The sequence below is a fragment of the Phyllopteryx taeniolatus genome, chromosome 9, assembly GCF_024500385.1.
Source record: "Phyllopteryx taeniolatus isolate TA_2022b chromosome 9, UOR_Ptae_1.2, whole genome shotgun sequence".
Classification (NCBI taxonomy): Eukaryota; Metazoa; Chordata; class Actinopteri; order Syngnathiformes; family Syngnathidae; genus Phyllopteryx; species Phyllopteryx taeniolatus.
In genome coordinates, this window is record NC_084510.1 from 20,444,260 (window position 1) to 20,463,703 (window position 19,444).

Genomic DNA, 19,444 nt, shown 5'->3' on the forward strand with positions numbered 1-19,444 from the left:
AAGGAATTTTCCGTTTACAGGTACTGTATACAGTAATCCCCCATTTATTGCTGGGGTTACGTTCCGAACCACCCCCACAATAGACAAAATACGCAAAGTAGCAACCAAGTATTTATGGTACTATTTTAAAATTTCATGTATACACCTTATCACTAACAAACAATATATGCATGTGAGGTACAGGTATTATTTGTGTCCACTTGGCGTCGCCATTCACACGTTCTGCACTATATTAACTATGGCTTTGAATGCCTTTTAAAGGCAGGTCGAGTCTGTTGAGTGACGTGAATGTAAACATATGAGGAGGCAATGTTAGGTGGCTACAGAACTTCCTGGCTATAGCATGAGAGACTTGTGGTGTTCAGTGGTGGTGTCAATTGAGGCTGCCAGCAGGTGTGCTAAGAATGTGCTTTTGATTACTGCATTGTTACCACTTGTTTAATAAAGTGATTGAAAGAGCAAAATCACCTCTTATGCAGGTTGATTACAATTTGTCCTAATTAGCCATGGTTGGATATATTCAATTAGCTATGTTTACTAGAGACGTGCAGTTGAGTAACTGTACTGTGCTTTACAATAAATACAGCAAGGGACTAATGTATATACACTTCATTCAAACAAGTACCATGGAACATGGGGAAGGGCATTTGCTGACCTTGATCATAAACAGGCACGTGCACACAAAGCCACTAGGTGGTGCTCAAGCACCTGCCCTTTTGCCCTGAACCAAAAAAAGTACCATTTTTGCAGAAGCCTTTTCCCCCCTTCATTCATCAATATTAAAAATAAAAAAAGTGTTTTGAAATCAGAAGGGCATTCATTTTAGTCCTTCGGAGAATTGTACATATGCTCCCGCCTTTCCCCCAGCCCCTCTCCTTCCATTTGAACAGGGGTGTGTTGACTTTTTATATCCACTGTGGCCCCACTTCACCTCCTTTGGTAATAGTTGTCTTTATTCGCTGTGTTGTATATGTTAACAGAAATAAACACACAGGTTAATACATGTTTTTTCTTAATTGCATGACTAATTTTGGCGATGGGTGGCCTTTTTTGGGCTAGAGGACCTGCCCCCCGAAAATGTCTGTGCACGTGCCTGAATATAAGACGGGGAAACATGATCAAATTCGGCCCGATTTTATGTCCAAATCCCACTTTAGGAGGCGTTCGTGCATTTTATTCCACACTCTCCTGGTCGGGCAACTCTTTTCCCGCTTCCTGTTTCGGCATACGGAAGGACTCTTCCTCCTGTCCAACGTGGAGCTCCGAGTCTCCTGGCGGTGAAGGTGAGCCTCCATCGCCTATGTTGAACGTGATAGTGACGTTGACGTGCGGACCGGCGCTCACGGGGCAGACGCTGCACGAATAGACGCCGGAACCCGGCGGAGAATCCTGAGGGTGGCGAAGGGCTAAGGTGGACTGCACAGCTCCGATGGACTCCTGGCTGCTGTGTGACGAGCGAGTGCCGCCGCCGCAGTGGCTGGAATCGCAACTGCCCTCCGTACTCTGCAGTAGGCGGCGTTGCTCCCCCGGAGAGATGGCCGCAAAGGAAGTACGCAGAGTCTCGAACTGCAGCAGGTGGAGGGAATTAATATCTCATTGTTTCGGGTGCGCTACAAATGAGCCAAATGAGATGATGATGATGATGATGATGATGATGACTCACTTCATTTCCACTCTCAAAGTTTTCATTCGGGGCATCTTTAGGATGCAAGTTCGCAGTGCCTGAAAAAGACAGCAAGCAGTAAAGTATCACGTAAGGACGGGTGTGAGAGTTTTGCCAATGGAACACTTGTATTAGCAAGAAATGTAGCACACCACATGGGGAAGCTTAACTTGTATGCTGGCTAAGAAGTGGTGAATCCAGGAATGCAATAAAACCAGCTAGTCAACCATAGTTTTTAAAAAAAATTGTTTTTCCATTATCTTCTATGTTCCTTTTAAAAAGATATATATATTTTTCTTTTTAACTGTTTTTACTTAGGCACGTTGGCCGACTGGTTAGAGCGTCAGCCTCCCAGTTCTGAGGAGCGGGGTTCAATCCCCGGCCCCGCCTGTGTGGAGTTTGCATGTTCTCCCCGTGCCTGCGTGGGTTTTCTCCGGGTACTCCGGTTTCCTCCCACATCCCAAAAACATGCATGAATTGGAGACTCTAAATTGCCCGTAAGTGTACATGTGAGTGCGAATGGTTGTTTGTTTCTATGTGCCCTGCGATTGGCTGGCAACCAGTTCAGGGTGTACCCCGCCTCCTGCCCGATGATGGCTGGGATTGGCTCCAGCACGCCCGCGACCCTAGTGAGGAGTAGCGGCTCAGAAAATAAATGGATGGATGGATGGATGTTTTTACTTATTCTATTTGAAGTTATTTTAAAAAATATACTGTACACAGTATTTTTTTAAATTGAGTGTTTTTTTTAAATCGTTTTGAATTTTTTTGTTTATTATTTTTAGGTTTTGTTTTTTTCATTTTCCAAACTTTTAATTATTGTTTCTTAAGTTCTTCAAACATATATTTTGTTGTTCTGTAATTATTCTGCAGTTAATTTCAAAAAAAATTTTATATAGTTTTTCACTTTTTTTCATTATTATTTTTAGATTGCTTTGTTTTTTAATTTTCCAAACGTTTTGTTATTGTTTTTAAGTTCTTTAAAAATATATTTTGACATTCTGTAAGTATTCTGTAGTTATTTTCCATTTTTTTTCATGTTTTTAATATATAAATTTTTTAGTTCTCAAACCTTTTACACCAAGTACCTCCAAAAATACATTCAGACATTAAAATACAGTAGTTTAATTGGCCCAAGCATTCATCGAAAACCAGGCTGAGGTTTCATTCCTACAAAGTATATTTAATATTCTATGCCACTATAACATTATGCACAATTTAAATATTAACATTGCGCTTAAATATACTTAAATAATGACTCAATTCAAATGTATTGCACATAAGTTAAATAAAAACTCTACCTAGAGAAATGTTTGTAAACAGTTTTAAAAATTAAATGCAGATGTACTTAAAAGTTAAATATGACTGAGCTATACTTAAATGTACTGTACTGGATTAAACAACTTTTTTTAAGCCACACAGAAAAAAAACAAAAATAATTAACATGTAAAACAAATCTTTTTTAATAAAACATTTGTTCAATTATTTTAGTTTTTGGGGTGTTTTTTTCCAATCATGTTTTTGTTGTTGCCCTGCGATTGGCTGGCGAACAGTTCAGGGTGTACCCCGCCAATCACCCTGAGTAAGCTGAGATGGGCTCCAGCATGCCCGCGACCCCAGTGAGGATAAGCGCTACAGAAAATGGATGGATGGTTTTGTTGTTGATTTTCTGCACCTCCCGTTCCAGACCTTAATCAAGGGAATGGCGGTAATGGACCTTAAAGCTGATATGAGAATCGCCATGTATGTTAAGTAAAATGACTTTTTTTCTTTCTTATATATCTCTGGTGTCTCCAAAAGCATCACTTTTCAGGAAACCAAAAAAAACGGCATGCCAAGACATTTTCAACATTTTAGATTTGTAAACAATTTTGAAAAAAATAAATAATAAATAACATACCCATGTTGGGACTGACGAATAGTATTCATTTTTGAAAAAATATTAAATTGACGGAATTTTGATATAGAAGGTTTCGGCTCGATGCCAGTGTTATGTAATTGCTATGAAGTGAATTGTATTGCACAGTTGTTCACATTTCCTGTTCTACTGTTATTACATGTTCCAAAACAAAGTCAAAGAAAAAGCCCACCGTTCCACATCCTGTGCAGTTTGGGGAAACACATAATGTAGGAAGGTGTTTGTAGAGTGATACTGTCACCTGGAGGCGTTTTGCAAGTATTACTGGATTTAATAAATTTGGTATTTGTGCATGTAATTGCCATTTAGTTCATTGCATTGTGCTCAAGCCAGAAGCTTTCCTATGTCTCACCAAGGTGGTAATGATTATTATTACCCTATTCCTCTTTGTCAACAGCTGTACCCCTGATTTAAAAACAAAATCCAAGAAAGCCAAAGAAAATGCACAGACCTTTGGTCCAGGTGGTCTTATAAAGGACCAGCAGAAAGATGGCGACGATGACGAAGAACACAACTGTGGCGACAATACTGGCTACTGCTGCAACTGAGGTAAACAGAAACAGGATGATTTAAAGGGGCCATATGGACAATTGGCCCGCCAAAGATACAGAGCCACTTTCAAGCCACGGAGGGACTACACCGTCTGAAACACACCAAAGCCAAAGGGTAAGCAGAGCTGCGTTGAGTTTTGTTGAATGCACAGATTAGTGTCAGCTTCTGATAAGATCACATACTTGATTGCTTAGTGAAGTCGTACTTGTGTTTGGCAATGTGTCTGTTGAATGTGTCACATGCATTGATATGCACACTAATTAGCAGGTGTAATCCGCCGGCTTGGTGATGAAGTGCTGCCTCCATTAAGGAAAACACAATCGTGCTGTCTTTGTGGGGGCTCCCATGTGCTCTGCTGTTAGTCGTTGCTTTAATAGATTCTACTAGCAGGGTTAGCTTGTAGAAGACGGAGGTAAAACGTGTATGTAAAATATGTAAAATTTACATACAATTAGTTTTTTTAACAACAAAATAATGCATTTGTATTAATTAATTGTACTATGTATAACTAATTTAAATGAATTAATCAATTTATTAGAATAATCTAATACATTATAAATATTTTTGTAATATTATTATTTACAATAAATAAATAAATTCACCAATTATTTAATGAGCTAAATGAATTAAAAATAATTTAACCATGAATAGATTAATTTGAATTAACCAATTTTCAGAGAAAAAACAGGATTCACCATAATGCAAATGCTCGGTGGGCCGAATCAAAGAACGGAATGAGCTGCATATGGATCCACGGGCCATACTTTGCCTACCCCTATACAATTCTACAAAAGTGTAGTCACTCCTAGTTCCACCGCTCTTTGGCATGGTAACAAAATCCGTAGTCGCCATTTGCCCAGCCGTATTGGGGAGGGGAGCTCTGGCTCACTGTCATGAGACACGGCTGCCACCTCAAAACAGGCTGTGAGATAAAATTATTGATGCTTGGTGTATATTGACAAAAGCATGTCACAGACACGTTATTAGGATATTTGTTTTGTGGGAAAACAACAACAACGCATCATGTGTCTCACTTAAGTCACATTTTCACAGATTAGGGCTCACGTGGGATCGCACCCAGTTCACCGTCAGCTTTTGGGCTTTTTGTCAATGAGGATGAGGATGAGCCCTCCAAAACAACCGGCCCAAGGAAAGAGTCCACAGTCCCTGAGACCACGCTCAATGGGCTCATGGTCGTAGTGCGATTAGGATGCCCACTTGTCTGCAGCGGGCCAGGCTTGCAAAACGTATCCGACGTAGAAGTGCCTTGTCTTAACACAGGTCTCCCATGACAGCTGCACACAAAAAAAAGTCTGATAAGTAAGCTGTGAACAGTCACACATAGCCGAGGGGGCACTTTACTCACTTTGTATGAGGGCGACAAGGCTCTTTTGAAGAGGACGTGTCGGAGAATGTCCCATTACGGCACTGTTTGCACTTGACGTTTGAGTACGCTGTTCCTGGAACCCACAACAACAAAAATTAAATCTACAATTTATTTAAGTATTAACATTTTTATTTGTATTACTTTTTTTTTTTTTTTTTAGATTTTCAAAACATCTGGTGTATTTTAGTGTGTATATCAGAATTTATTACAATAATATCCATCCATCCATTTTCTGAGCCGCTTCTCCTCACTAGGGTCACGGGCATGCTGGAGCCTATCCCAGCTGTCAACGGGCAGGAGGCGGGGTACACCCTGAACTGGTTGCCAGCCAATCGCAGGGCACATACAAACAAAGAACCATCCGCACTCACATTCACACCTACGGGCAATTTAGAGTCTCCAATTAATGCATGTTTTTGGGATGGTCTGTATTATCAAATAGTCCCTTTTTTAAACCCATGACTAGCTCTAGTTCAATTGTATTTGAAAGAGTTGCCCGTATACAGTTCTCAAATACATAAAAAAAAAAAAAAAAACAATGCGAATCTTCACACCTGGCACAGAGACTCCATAACCAGCTTTACAGGACGTGTAGTGTTGACAACCAGTGCAGTGTTTCTCATCAGACTCCATGATGCAGTACATGCCAAGTCGACATGCACACTTGGACATGGCAGTGGAGGAGCAGTTGTGGGCGAACTGGAGCCCTTTGTCTGATCATACACAGAGAAAATGGAAAACAAAACAAAACACTACAACGAAGTAACAAGTACACTATGGAAGGAATTTGTAGCTACTCACAAGCTTTGCATTTGGCACAAGGGAAGCAGTTTGGCACGTAGTTCCAGCTCTCCATGTACTGCTCGCGTTCACACGGCTCACACACGCTCTCCGATGTTCTGTTGCACTCGCGTGTCAGTCGCATTCCTGCGGGAGAAAGACCAAAACTCGCCACATTTTATTGTTTTAATGTCCATTTCTTCTGTTGTATTGTTATAATGTGCCTACGTAATCTGTTACAGTCAGTCAAGAACATCTTTTCAATCAAGTTCCGGTAAAACAACTGCCACGACAACCTTTTTTTTTTTTTTTTTTTAATAATACTGGATATGTTCACAGCTGATTCTACCAAGATTAAATTATACATAATTTGAAAACATTTGTAACATAATGGATGTTCAAAATGGAAATTGCACGTCATAAGGCAGTAAAACCACTTCTTTCAATTACAGAAAAATACAATGGGGAAAAATATGTCAAAAATACGAAATACAGTATTTTTATACATAAAATGTATATACATAAAATACTACTTATATTTTTTCATATTCAAAAGATATCCTTTTTGGCACAATAGTTTTCTTATTTATTTTTATTACTGCTAAATTATTACTACTTTTCTACTTGTAAATTTACTTAATTTGGATGTTTTCAAGTCTCAGAAAATATACTTGGATACAAAAAAAAAATCTATTTCAATATTTAGGTACTATTAAAATTTTTGTCATTTGTATCTTTATAAAAATGTCCCTGCTATACAAGATTATTGGAGTAAATGACTTGTACTAACTCATATCTCATTATATTGCTTTACAATTATTTCGTATGTGTGTGTTCCTTGGCGAACTTATTGCAAAACTTACCAGGGGGACACTTTTTGCAGCATAGGCCCAAAGCCTCTAACAAGTATTCTCGATCTGGGTTTTTGCACTTTGTATTGGACTCTGCATGGTAGGGCAGCGACAACACCTGCCAGAAAGGACAAAACTACAGTAAGTTATGTAACTTCACAATAGACAGCAGACCTCTGCCAAGGCCGGACAATACTGTTATTTAAATACAAATAAAATACCAACAAAATATTTACTTTTCACTCTTGGTGGGATTATAAATACAACACAATACAATTGGGTTGACAAAATTTCCTTGATCAACTATGGGCAAAATTCACGACTGATAATTCGATTGTTATTTTTGGTGAACAATCTTTCAGAAAGGGAAGGTAGTCTCGTTCAAATGAGCCACAGCTCACCCTGCTGCTTCCTGTATTGTGGAACGAATGCAGAGTTGCAGTGTACGTTTGTTACCATGACAACCATGACTTGGCGAGCCCCCATAAAGACAAAAAGCATTGACTGTATTTTAACTCATGGCTGCAGCACTTCATCGGTTATTATGTAAATTCGCCCCAATCCTGCATCACACTCTGGTAAAAATCAAAGCGGCTCGCTCACAGACACATTTTCGGAAGTGAGCAGACAAATAATTTACGTGGTTGTTAAATTTCACACTTGCAGGGTGGGCAGACACAACAGAGACCCAACTGTTCTTATCCAAACCAATGAAAAAATAAATAAATAAAATTTCCATATGTCCACTTTGGAAAAAATAAAAACAGAATCCGCCAAACAATTAGGTAATTAGGTACATTGAGAAGGTGCCTAAGATATGTAAAGCTAATAACCAATGATGGTGGAAGGGCTTGAAAAAGTAGCACACCACCTTACAAAAACTACAGGAACAAGCACAGAGGCGGCCTTTGTTCTCCACCTGAGGAGCCATTGCGACTGTTTATCTCTACCATCGCTGGAGCCCTCGAAAAAATGCTTGCAACCATATTTGTTAACTTGCACCACAACAAAATACTGAAACACTTGTAGTTGACAAGCGAATATGCTGACAGCAGCAGAGAAATTATTGTGTGACAGGAAACAGAGATGGCAACAGAGAAGTCCTTGTTTAGAGTGCAGTTACAAAAAAAATAAAAAGGATGGATGAAGCAACTAAGACTCCATATTTAAAAGACAAGCAAGCGTATTTATAACTTTAAAATTGACTCTCCACACCCCAGAAAAAAACAATATTGCATTTAAGTAAATTGAAAAGTATTGCTAAAAAGGCCAAAAAGTAAAGCAAGTCTTATGTATAAGCGTATTCTAAAATGCTGCAAACAAAATTGTAAAGACAGACGTCCAAACAAAAGTAACACACCTTGAATGTGTGCACATCTAGCAGCATCACCAGCAGCACGAGTATGTCCTTCATCGCGTCTTGAGGAAACATTCGAGATGGCAGCGTTGCGAGGAAACACTCGAGATGGCAGAGTGGCGCAAAAACTTCAGCGGGTTTCTTGAAGTGATTGTTTGGAGGAAGGAAATGAGGCTGTCATTTGCATGCACCCGCTCTCATGTGTGATCCCCCCCCCTCCCCCCCCACGCCTTGTGAGTGGAGCTGAGCACTCTATTAGATTTGCCACAACACAGCAAAGCACGTGATTTGACAAGATTACTTATATTAACATTTAGAAGGTTTAATGCACGGCACGGTGAAAGATTGGTTAGAGCGTCTGCCTCACAGTTCTGAGGACCGGGGTTCAATCCAAATCAATGTAGGACAAATGAGTAAAACTGAAAGATTTATGTACCTGAAGGCCTCTGATGAGATCTCCTGTGGAATCTACTATTACTGAGAGAAAGTGAGATCACAGGCTCAAGAGAACTCAAAGTGGCTCACAAGTGTGATCACATTCCTGTACACTTCCCACAATGTCCAGGCATGCTCCTCATGAGACGATGGATGGTGCCCTGCGGGATAACCTCGCAGATGTGGATCAGACAGTGGGTCCTGCTGCTGAGTTCTTGTCCTCTACAGCCCCTTCCACCTCTCCTGGTGTACAGGCCTGTCTCCTGGTATCTCATCCATGCTCTTGATCCTGTGCTAGAGGACACAGCAAACCACACAGCGAGTCTGGATGTGCCACCAGCGCTCAGCGATTGACTTGGTAGTTGCACTGTGATGATAACCATTTGTTCAATTTGTTAAACAGTAAGTGTGAACTGTAGGCCACACTGTGGTAGTATCGTTTTGTGTTTGACCTCTTGTTTCGCCCACTGACTTCATCACTTCCCTTTTGAAGTTTTTAGAAAAACATGCCAAAGTTCTCACAAACTTGTCATTCTGTTTCACAAGTCAAAAAGACTATTTTTGCAAATAATGGCTAGCCTAACTGGAAGTAGATCCTCTTCATCTTACTACTTCTTCTAATTAGGTCATTTTATCATTTTGTTTGTGGTTCAATTATATAGCAGCTGAAGTTAGCTGAGATTATTATTTTTTTTTTTTAAGTTTTATTTTTCTCCAGCTGCTGTGCTTCTCTTAAAGTCATCCGGCCTCAGACTGTGAAAATCGCTGACTTCATGGAAAACACAATACGTGTCCCGATCAAAACCAGACAATTTGGCCTCCCTATACAGACCAATAGTACAGTATAAAGGCTGTTTTGCTCCAGTTACATTATGATTTAAAAATTAAAAAAAATCCCCCTCCCACAATTTTTGAGCATCACCAAAGATCTGAAAGGCACAACAGCCACAGAAGCAACAGTTCTGAAGTTCACTGTTATTTTGTGCTGACAACACAGTATGTCTTCAGACTTCCTTCATTATGACTTCATGAAAGACAAAAACTGCATCCTGGCAAGTAGTATAAACGTATTTTTTTTCCCCATCTTGTGTTTCCATGGTGTCTTTGCTTTACATCCATGAGACTGCTGACGCTCACTTCAAGGCTTCAATGACAAGGATGTTGGTTGTAAGTTTAGTACTGTTAACGTTATTGCTATTGTTCAGTTTTAAATCATCTCCAACTTGATCCATTTCAAACCACTTTATTTAAAGCAACAGAATGTAATGACGTAATCTTGTACTAACAGCTTGAAAATAATGTTGATGGTGCACTGGTTTATAGGAAAGAGTGCCAGCTCAAGTCAGTTCCCTCTTTTACACACAGATCCCACAAAATCGCCCGTGACACAGGAAAGTCAAGAAAATTAGTTTTTGCAGTAGTAATCCCGCACATATTCGCAGTTAACTATTCACAAATTCACCTACTAGTGTTTTTATGCTCTTTCTGAAAGGCTTTGAGATGCCACCAAGGCCCTATTTAAATAGGTAAGTAGTACAGTATTTGCTGTCAAGGAAGTATGTGGTCAGTGACAGAGACAAGCTTTGTATGTCGGGTAGCAGCTAAGTTTAGCTTGGTTTGTTTGAGGAAGTCTTCGCCACAAGTGCATTTACATGCACATTTCCAGTATACAGTGGGTACGGAAGGTTTTCAGACTCCCTTAAATTTTTCACTCTTTGTTATATTGCAGCCATTTGTTAAAATCATTTAAGTATTTTTTTTCCTCATTAATGTGCACACAGCACCCCGTATTGACAGGAAAAAAAACGTAATTGTAGACATTTTTGCTGATTTATTAAAAAAGAAAAACTGAAATATCACACAGCCATAAGTATTCAGACCCTTTGTTGTGACACTCATATATTTAACTCGGGTGCTGTCCATTTCATCCTTAAAAGCGTTCTACACCTTCATTGGAGTCCAACTGTGTTTGATTATACTGATTGAACTTGCTTAGGAAAGCCACACACCTGTCTGTATAAGACCTTACAGTGCATGTCAGAGCAAATGAGAATCATGAGGTCAAAGGAACTGCCTGAAGAGCTCAGAGAAAGAATTGTGGCAAGGCACAGATCTGGCCAAGGTTACAAAAAAGTTTCTGCTGCACTTAAGATTCCTAAGAGCACAGTGGCCTCCATAATCCTTAAATGGAAGACATTTGGGACGATCAGAACCCTTCCTAGAGCTGGCTGTCCGGCCAAACTGAGCAATTGGGGGAGAAGAGCCTTGGTGAGAGAGGTAAAGAAGAACCCAAAGATACCTGTGGCTGAGCTCCTGAGATGCAGTCGGGAGATGGGAGAAAGTTCTAGAAAGTCAAGCATCACTGCAGCCCTCCACCAGTCGGGGCTTTCTGGCAGTCCGACGGAAACCTCTCCTCAGTACAAGACACATGAAAGCCCCCATAGAGTTTGCTAAAAAGCACCTGAAGGACTCCAAGATGGTAAGAAATAAGATTCTCTGGTCTGATGAGACCGAGATAGAAATTGTTGTAACTAAGTGGCACGTGTGGCGAAAACTAGGCACTGCTCATCACCGGTCCAATACAGTCCCAACAGCGAAGCATGGTGGTGACAGCATCATTCTGTGGGGGTGTTTTTCAGCTGCAGGGACAGGGAGACTGGATGCCAATCGAATAAAAGATGAATGCGGCCAAGTACAGGGATATCATGGATGAAAACCTTCGCCAGAGTGCTCAGAACCTCAGACTGGGCCAAAAGTTCACCAGACCAAAAGACAAGGACCCTAAGCACAGCTAAAATACCAAAGGAGTGGCTTCAGAACAACTCTGACTGTTTTTGAATGGCCCAGCCAGAGCCCTGACTTAAACCCAATTGAGTATCTCTGGAAAGACCTGAAAATGGCTGCCCACCAACGTTCACCATCCAACCTGACAGAACTGGAGAGGATCTGCAAGGAGGAATGGCAGATGATCCCCAAATTCAGGTGTGAAGAACTCATTGCATCATTCCCAAAAAAGACTCTTGGCTGTATTAGCTCAAAAGGGTGCTTCTACTAAATACTGAGCAAAGGGTCTGAATACTTACGGCTGTGTGATATTTCAGTTTTTCTTTTTTAATAAATCTGCAAAACTTTCAACAATTCTGTTTTTTTTCTGTCACTATGGGGTGCTGTGTGTACATTGTGGAAACAAATTTAACTTAAATGATTTTAGCAAATGGCTGCAATATATTTAAAAAAAAAAGAAAAAAAAAAAAAGTGAAAATTTTAAGGTCGGTCTGAATATTGAATACTGTACTGTATATTTTCAAAATTTTAACATCTCAAAAGCATTTTTATTAGGGTAATGTAGATGAGTTTGGAATGATATTGAACTGTTTTGGGATGACAGCTTGAGATACATTTACAGTTTACACTATTCATTATACAAATTTTTGGGGGGTGTCAGTGACTTGGTTGTTGTTAGTTTTTTCACTATTCCCGACAGGGCTCGTTCCATATTACGGAGGTCAAAGTGGAAAAATAAGATCACGGGCTGATCCCAATTCTGTGAATCTCCTAAAGATGACTTATTAAAAGTGTGTATGACTACCAAGGATCAGTCTGCACCCCCCACAAAGTCTGGGCAAACTCCAGGTGAGACGGGCTACTGCCACAGTGACCCCGATTATCTACTTCAGGGGTCTGGAACACTGGTTGACCAGTCAGAACATCTCACAAGTTGCGTTGGCGCTGGTGCCTGTGCCGAAGTGTACCATGCACTAAAATGATCACTATGTTTATTTAACATGACTTGACACACATGAATACATAACATTTATAATTTCTTCTAAAATCAACTTTTGAGCCAGAACGGTGTCTTAGTAGTTAACACGTTTGCCTCACAGTCAAGAGTCTCTGTGTTCGGATCTCGGCTCGAGTCCTCCTGTGTGGAGTTTCAAGTTCTCCCCGTGATTGCATGGGTTTTCTCTCGATACTTCGGCTTCCTCCCACATTCCAAAAGCATGTTGAGTTCATTGAAGATTCCAAATTGTCCGTAGAAGTGAACGTGATTGTGAATGGTTGTTTCTCCATGAATGTCCTGTGATTGGCTGGCAACCAGTCCTGGGGGTACCCTGCCCCTCACACAAAAGTAAGCTGGGAAAGGCTTCGGCTCACTTACAACCCTAATTGAGGACAAGCGCTACAAAAAAAGGATGGGTGGAAATACTTTTGAAGGTCTGTCATCTGCTGGTTGAAGGTGATGGTCTTTTTTTTTTTCTTTTGGGCGAGAAGTGCTGGAAGTGGTGGCGAGCCAATGGAGTGAGAACTGGCGCTTGGTCAGATTGAAGGCTTCTGGTCACCTGATCCTGGAAAAAAATAAAATAAAAATAAAAATACAAAGAAAGCACCCTTAAGAAGTGTTCAGTAAACAGTAGATTGAGGTACAAGTTTCATTTGTTCTGTAACCACCCTTTTAACTCAAAACACTTCTTGAATAACCTTTTCCCATTGAAATGAATGGAAATGACTTTAGGCTGTTCCAGCCCCCCCTGGCCCCACCAAAAAATAAAAAAATGTTGTAATGTGCATATTAATGAGTAAAAATAACACTCCGTAGCATTGTACTAACATTAAATAATTAAAGACAATTAAAAATAATTAAACAGTTGTCACACTGCATCAATTAAATGCTGCTCCTTCTGTCCACCAAGGGGCAGTAGAAGACAGACATACTGTTTATTGAAGCGTTATTATGACTCCCACTTGCCTTGCCTCTTTGCAGCAGCCAATCATATTGCAGCAGGGAGCGTCCTGTCTGGAACTCCACTGGGATTAAATAATAAAATTTTACTTAACTGCTCAAAAAATTATTCATTTACTAGAAATAATGTATCTTTGTTCCTCTATTTATACCAGTGAGGCATAGTGACAGACAGAACAAATAAATGCTCTGCAATTAGATGGAAGGAAGTACATACAGTAATAACTGTGCATCTACTTTTTGTGACATTTTTGTTTGTTGCTGGGCAGTGAGATTTTCCAATTGTAAAATATGTGCCTTCGCTCCATAAAGGTTGGAAATCACTGCAATAAAAAAAACTATTGATCTCAATAGACTGTGCAGGTGTACCAGCGCATGAAGTCAGAGTAGGGGGTCTCACCTCTGGTTGCTCAGTGTTCTTTTCCAGGTGACTTTGTAGGTCAAGGTTGCTGGGTGGGCGCAAGTAGCTCCGAACCGTGTGGGACCAGCCCAAGAGGCAGTGCTGCATAACAGCAAAGGCGAGACGTGAAGAACCAGCTAATCGTGCTACACTAATACAACATCCATTTTACTTACAGAGGGTAACCCCAAACTGTCAGCTGGGTCGAAGCTGCTGCGGCGATGCGCTTTGTACTCGTAAGGGGGGAGGAGCGTGGAGCGAGGGATGCTGACCCTGAATAATGACCCCATAAAACACACACACACGCACGTACAAATGAATTCAAGTACCTAAAACTATTCACCATAGATGGAGAGTGGATTGTATTTTGATTCTATTTTTTTCACCACCAAATAATGAATTTTAATTACTCTCACCAGCACATTTAACATTGGCTCAGTGTTTAGTAATTCAGTTTTACTTATTTGTACTTCTTTTTTTGGACATATTCATCGTGATATACAAGTACATCTGAATAAATTACCGTGGAAAATGTCATGAATTTCAGTAGTTCATATATTATAAAGATTCACTCGACAAAGTGAAATATTTTTTATGATTTAATTTGTTCAAATATTGAGGAGTAGAACTAAAACCTCATAATAAACCACTTTTGTTTTTTGAGATATGAGCCGTTGTTTAGATGATTTATTTGCTTTGACTTGCAAAAAAAAAATGTTGAGATTGCGGTCTGGTAGCAGCGGCACGGTGTGCGACTGGTTAGAGCGTCTGCCTCACAGTTCTAAGGACCGGGGTTCAATCCCCGCCCCCACCTGTGTGGAGTTTGCATGTTCTCCCAGTGCCTGCGTGGGTTTTCTCCGGCCACTCCGGTTATCTCCCACATCCCAAAAACATGCATGGTAGGTTAATTGACAACTCTAAATTGCCCGTAGGGGTGAATGTGAGTGTGAATGGTTGTTTGTTTGTATGTGCCCTGCGATTGGCCTCCTGCCCGATGATAGCTGGGATAGGCTCCGGCACCCCCGCGACCCTCGTGAGGAGAAGCGGCTCAGAAAATGGATGGATGAGTCTGGTAGCGGTGAACTCAACTCACTTTACAACAAGCTGCACTCTGGCAGACAGTGACCAATTTAAAAAAAAAAGATGCTTCAAGCCGTTTAATGCTACTGCTGTTGACTGAACGGCTGATGGATTTGTTAATATCTTTTTAGAATATAAGCTACAAACTATACTGTATGTATTATAAACTAAAAAAAGTGGTTTTATGACCAACAATGGATACAGTCACTAGGAAGGCAGAATGTGTCATTTTATGGAAAGCTTTTCTTTTTTTAAATCTGCCAAAATTTCAACAATTCCTTTTTTTCTGTCAGTATGGGGTGATGTCTGTACATTAATGAGGAAAAAAATGAACTTAAATTATTTTAGCAAATGGCTGCAATATAACAAAGAGTGAAAAATTTAAGGGGGTCTGAATACTTTCCGTATCCACTGTATTTTGCCTTAATATAACAAAAACATTACATTGACGAAATAATGACGTGAAATTAGACCAATATAAAATGTTAGTCAAGCCGTATTATTATTATTTATATCTTCTTTTGCTGATGTTACTCGGGGACGAAAATGGGTGTGTAAAAATGGTGGTTTCAGTTCACACGGTTGTTACCTGATGAGAGCTGGTTTGTCTTTAGTGTGCGGGTGTGAGGATTTTGGCATTTTGCACACGGGACAACGCTCCTGGGGGTGAATGGGGATAGGGAACAGTCTACTGTTCAGCCTGTACAAGAAGGTGCCTGAACAAAAAGTGGTACAGAAAAACATCATTAGCACACTTCAGTCTTCATAGCCGCAAAATGATGAACAGTCTTACACTGATGAGTATCTGTGTCAGCGTCCGGACTGCAGATGTCTGCAAACAGCGTCTGGACAGAGTGCCTATCCGGGGAAAATCTACAGGATGAGGTGAACCGTGTGATGATCATTCTCATGTGAAAATGACGACAACAAGACGTGCGACAGTGTAAAGAACTCACTTGGCTTGGGGATGGTGCATGCACTCGCTTTTATTTTGCGTTCGAAAAGCCTGCAGTTCTTCATAGAAATCATCAGAGTGTTCTTGCAGGGACTTTTCCACATCAAGGACACCTGAACAGGAACAGAGCAGAATGTCTGTAGGTCCTTAAAAACTCTTATATTCCATTTTCCTAAACGGTGGTCTTAATGATCTGTAAAGGGGACATACAGTGGTGCCTTGAGGTACGAGTTATTTCCTTGCTTGATCGCCCTCTTTGCCCATCGAAATGAATGGAAATGCCATTAATCTGTTCCACCGATCAACAACCAAGTAAATCTGTTATGTGCCCATTCCTGAATATGTCTTAGAACCAGCTGTTCTGAATTTTGCCAAATTGTGACATCACAATCCGGCTAATGTACATAATACCTTCCCTCATGGTGAGCTTCTCTGCCCATGACATGATCAGCTAGACTGGGAGAAGACCCAGAGCCACGTTAAATCGACTCTGAAACACTGTCTTTAAGAGGCACTATTAAGCAGGGGCAACACACCCACATCCCCCAAAGGTGCGAGGCCTTTGCTATCATGTCAAAGTCAAAAGGTATAAACAGAGCTGCACTGGGTTTTGTTGCATGCACAGATTAGCGTTAGCTTCTGATAAGCGGTATATAATTGATTGCTCAATGAAGTTGGGGGATATTTGTGATTGGTAATGTATCCATGCACGACATACACACAGTGTAGTCTATGAAGTGCTGCCCCCATGAGTGAAAATGCGGTTCATGGTTTTTGTCTTTATGGGCACGTCTTCCTTTCCACACTCTTTTAATGTCTGGTTGCAATGAAAGCTGGACTCACCGTTGCTCCAACAGCATAGGACGCAGGTTATACAGTCAAAGACTTGCAAGAGACATGATCGGCCCCTCATAATTGACTAATTTTAGCAAGTCAAGAACAGTTTTAAATTAAACCTGACAACTGTGCTTATAAAAAGGCACTAGTCAAGAAAGATGGGTACCTGCTATCCAGTCGTATCCAAGTAACGGCCGCAGACAATGGCTGCTGTCTGAGGCCGGTTCCTCTGTGTGTTCTCCGTTCTGAAACGTGACTCGAGTCCCCTTCCGCTGTTAAAAAACAAACAAACATTTGAAGCATTTTAAAATGCTTTAGGGGCAAAAGTGTCAACAAGGAGAGGAGAACTCAATCTATCTCAATTATCAGAAATAAGAGTACAGAACATAATGTGCTTCTATGCATCAAGCCCGGCCACACAAATGTACTAACTCAAAATCGTTAAAACTGTGCATTAATACTAGGAGAGAATGCCGTCGCATCAAAAATGCCTTAAAGTGTTTGGATTTTGCAAAGCACTAAATAAGGTGACACTTTAAGTAGCATTCAATCCCACTGTCATACAAGTATTCGAGAAAGTTACATTTTTTTGTTTTGTTTTTTAAAGGTCCCACATTTTGGCTATTTAGACCTCCATAGAGTGACTCTCTAACATGGACTTAATATAAAAGTGTTAGTTCCATTTCAATAAACACCTTGGTTTTGTCATACGAGTGTCCAGAAAAGGCCCCTCTGACAGCTACTTCTGTTTGACCCAGTTTTGTATCCGGTTTGTCCATATTTGGCTACGACCGCCCCCTTTCCTCTGATTGGCTGCCTCCATGTAGAATACCCACTTGTGAGCGCACGTGTTTGTTATGTTGACAGCGCGGACTCGGGAACGGAGAGGTAGGCAGAGATCTTCGCTAGTGATGTAGATAAGCTCGAGAAATTCGAATGACCTGATTTTAGGTCTCTCGGCAGAAAACGTCTGGAACTCAGGAATGCATGGATGATTTTAATTCATATTTCACATGTTCACTAAAGGGACCACAGAACAAAATATTACATCTGAAATACGAGAAAAAGTTGGTTTGGTAAAATATGGCACCTTTAAACAGAGGTATCCATCCTTCTGTCGCGACATCACGTATCTTTGCTCACCTGTTCTTTGCTGTGATGCGCCAGACATGACTTTATGGCAGAAGGCCCAGGGTCGCCATCTCCGTTTGATATTTCTGATGGCTGGGGGTGCTCAGCGGCCGAGGATGACGACGAGATCGAACCTCGGGTGCCCATTTGTCTCTCACACATATCTGAGAGGGAAGTAACAGATTTTTTTCCCCCCCAAAGTGTGAGCATCATAGACACCAAAATATTCTCACTCTCTTATTGGGTGCTTAGCTTATAGCGTACATGGATTTTTAATGACATTGTATTACTCAGTGTCCAGGAGGAGTGTTTGTATTGAATGTTTGGTTGAATTCATGTTTCAGAAATTGAATGTTTAATGAAACACTATCATTTAGATCTGTACCCAAATTCTGTTTACGTTGTAAAAGCAGGGTTTTATCAACACGTTGAAAACCTTTTTTGACAGAAGGTATATGCTTTCAAGCCGCAAATATTTTATAAATGTTGCCTTGCCTCATTTGTTCAACTCTGCAGCACATGAGAAAACACCGTCGTCAGCAAGTCACTTTGACGATATGGATCAACCCAAGCCGTGCAGTTTGATATTGTTGATGATTTAAATGTTAATTTATCATGGATTATGTTTAAGTACATGTTCTAATTAAAGGGATTTTAAAATATATATATATTTTGCTTCTCTGTTTCAAAAAAAAAAAACATAGTTCTATTATTTCTGTGGAATTCGGTGGGGAAAAGTTTCAATGGCTGTTTGGTATGAGAAGAAAATATGTAAATTCGACAAAGGGGGGAAAAAAAACGAAACGCAAAACTTGTTTTGAATATATCAAATTATTTGTTTTTACTGGAAGGAAAGATTTTATTAAGGCTATATCGCACCGCCCTATTAAGTAAATTTTTCTTTTCCTACTAAAGAAAAAAAAAAAACGTCGATGAAAACCTGAACATAACCCCATGGTGTAGGTATTTAACTTCAGTTTTAAATTAAGTTTCTCGTTTAGCCACTTCAAAGAGCCATTTTAACCACTTACCTTTCTTTCTTTTCCCTCTCACACAAACTTTTTCCCCACTTCTGCCCTCGCCTGGTCGATTCAAACTTGATTACGTTATCGACTGAAACGTCGTTTCACTCTAATGACATCATTTTGAAGGACAATACGAAATCAAAACCGCGTATGTTTTTTCCGCGTTGAGAAGTGACGCCATTGTTATTTTATTTTTTTTATCCCTTCAAACCACCGCCCCGTCACCATCTCCATAGCAACACGCGAACACGGCCATGTGATTGGCTAACGACATCTTTACCCGTCATGCTTTGCTCTGACCGCCCTTAAAGTGGAATGCGCATTTAAATCGA

General features: G+C 40.3%; 2 protein-coding genes across 3 annotated transcripts; both read right to left on the reverse strand.

Annotated features, from left to right (window-relative positions):
- Positions 1 to 594: 594 nt before the first annotated feature.
- On the reverse strand, positions 595 to 8,674 carry tnfrsf1b (tumor necrosis factor receptor superfamily, member 1B). Its single transcript, XM_061785965.1, has 9 exons — positions 8,512 to 8,674; positions 7,164 to 7,269; positions 6,322 to 6,447; positions 6,075 to 6,233; positions 5,500 to 5,593; positions 5,199 to 5,428; positions 4,033 to 4,125; positions 1,664 to 1,722; positions 595 to 1,566 (listed from the first exon to the last, which is right to left on the reverse strand). The coding sequence occupies exons 1-9, from the start codon at positions 8,581 to 8,583 to the stop codon at positions 1,174 to 1,176; spliced, it is 1,332 nt and encodes a 443-aa protein (XP_061641949.1). The 5' UTR covers positions 8,584 to 8,674; the 3' UTR covers positions 595 to 1,173.
- Positions 8,675 to 12,702: 4,028 nt separating this feature from the next.
- miip (migration and invasion inhibitory protein) lies at positions 12,703 to 19,323 on the reverse strand. Of its 2 annotated transcripts, XM_061786124.1 has the most exons (10): positions 19,119 to 19,323; positions 18,100 to 18,251; positions 17,123 to 17,228; positions 16,121 to 16,232; positions 15,958 to 16,037; positions 15,754 to 15,880; positions 14,261 to 14,357; positions 14,085 to 14,186; positions 13,691 to 13,749; positions 12,703 to 13,289 (listed from the first exon to the last, which is right to left on the reverse strand). In XM_061786124.1, exons 2-10 carry the CDS (start codon positions 18,247 to 18,249, stop codon positions 13,280 to 13,282), a joined length of 843 nt encoding a protein of 280 aa, XP_061642108.1. In that variant the 5' UTR covers positions 18,250 to 18,251; positions 19,119 to 19,323; the 3' UTR covers positions 12,703 to 13,279. The 2 variants fall into 2 exon arrangements, with proteins under 2 accessions (XP_061642108.1, XP_061642107.1); XM_061786123.1 differs by lacking the exon at positions 13,691 to 13,749 and having other exon boundaries at positions 19,119 to 19,322.
- Between the last annotated feature and the right edge of the window lie 121 nt (positions 19,324 to 19,444).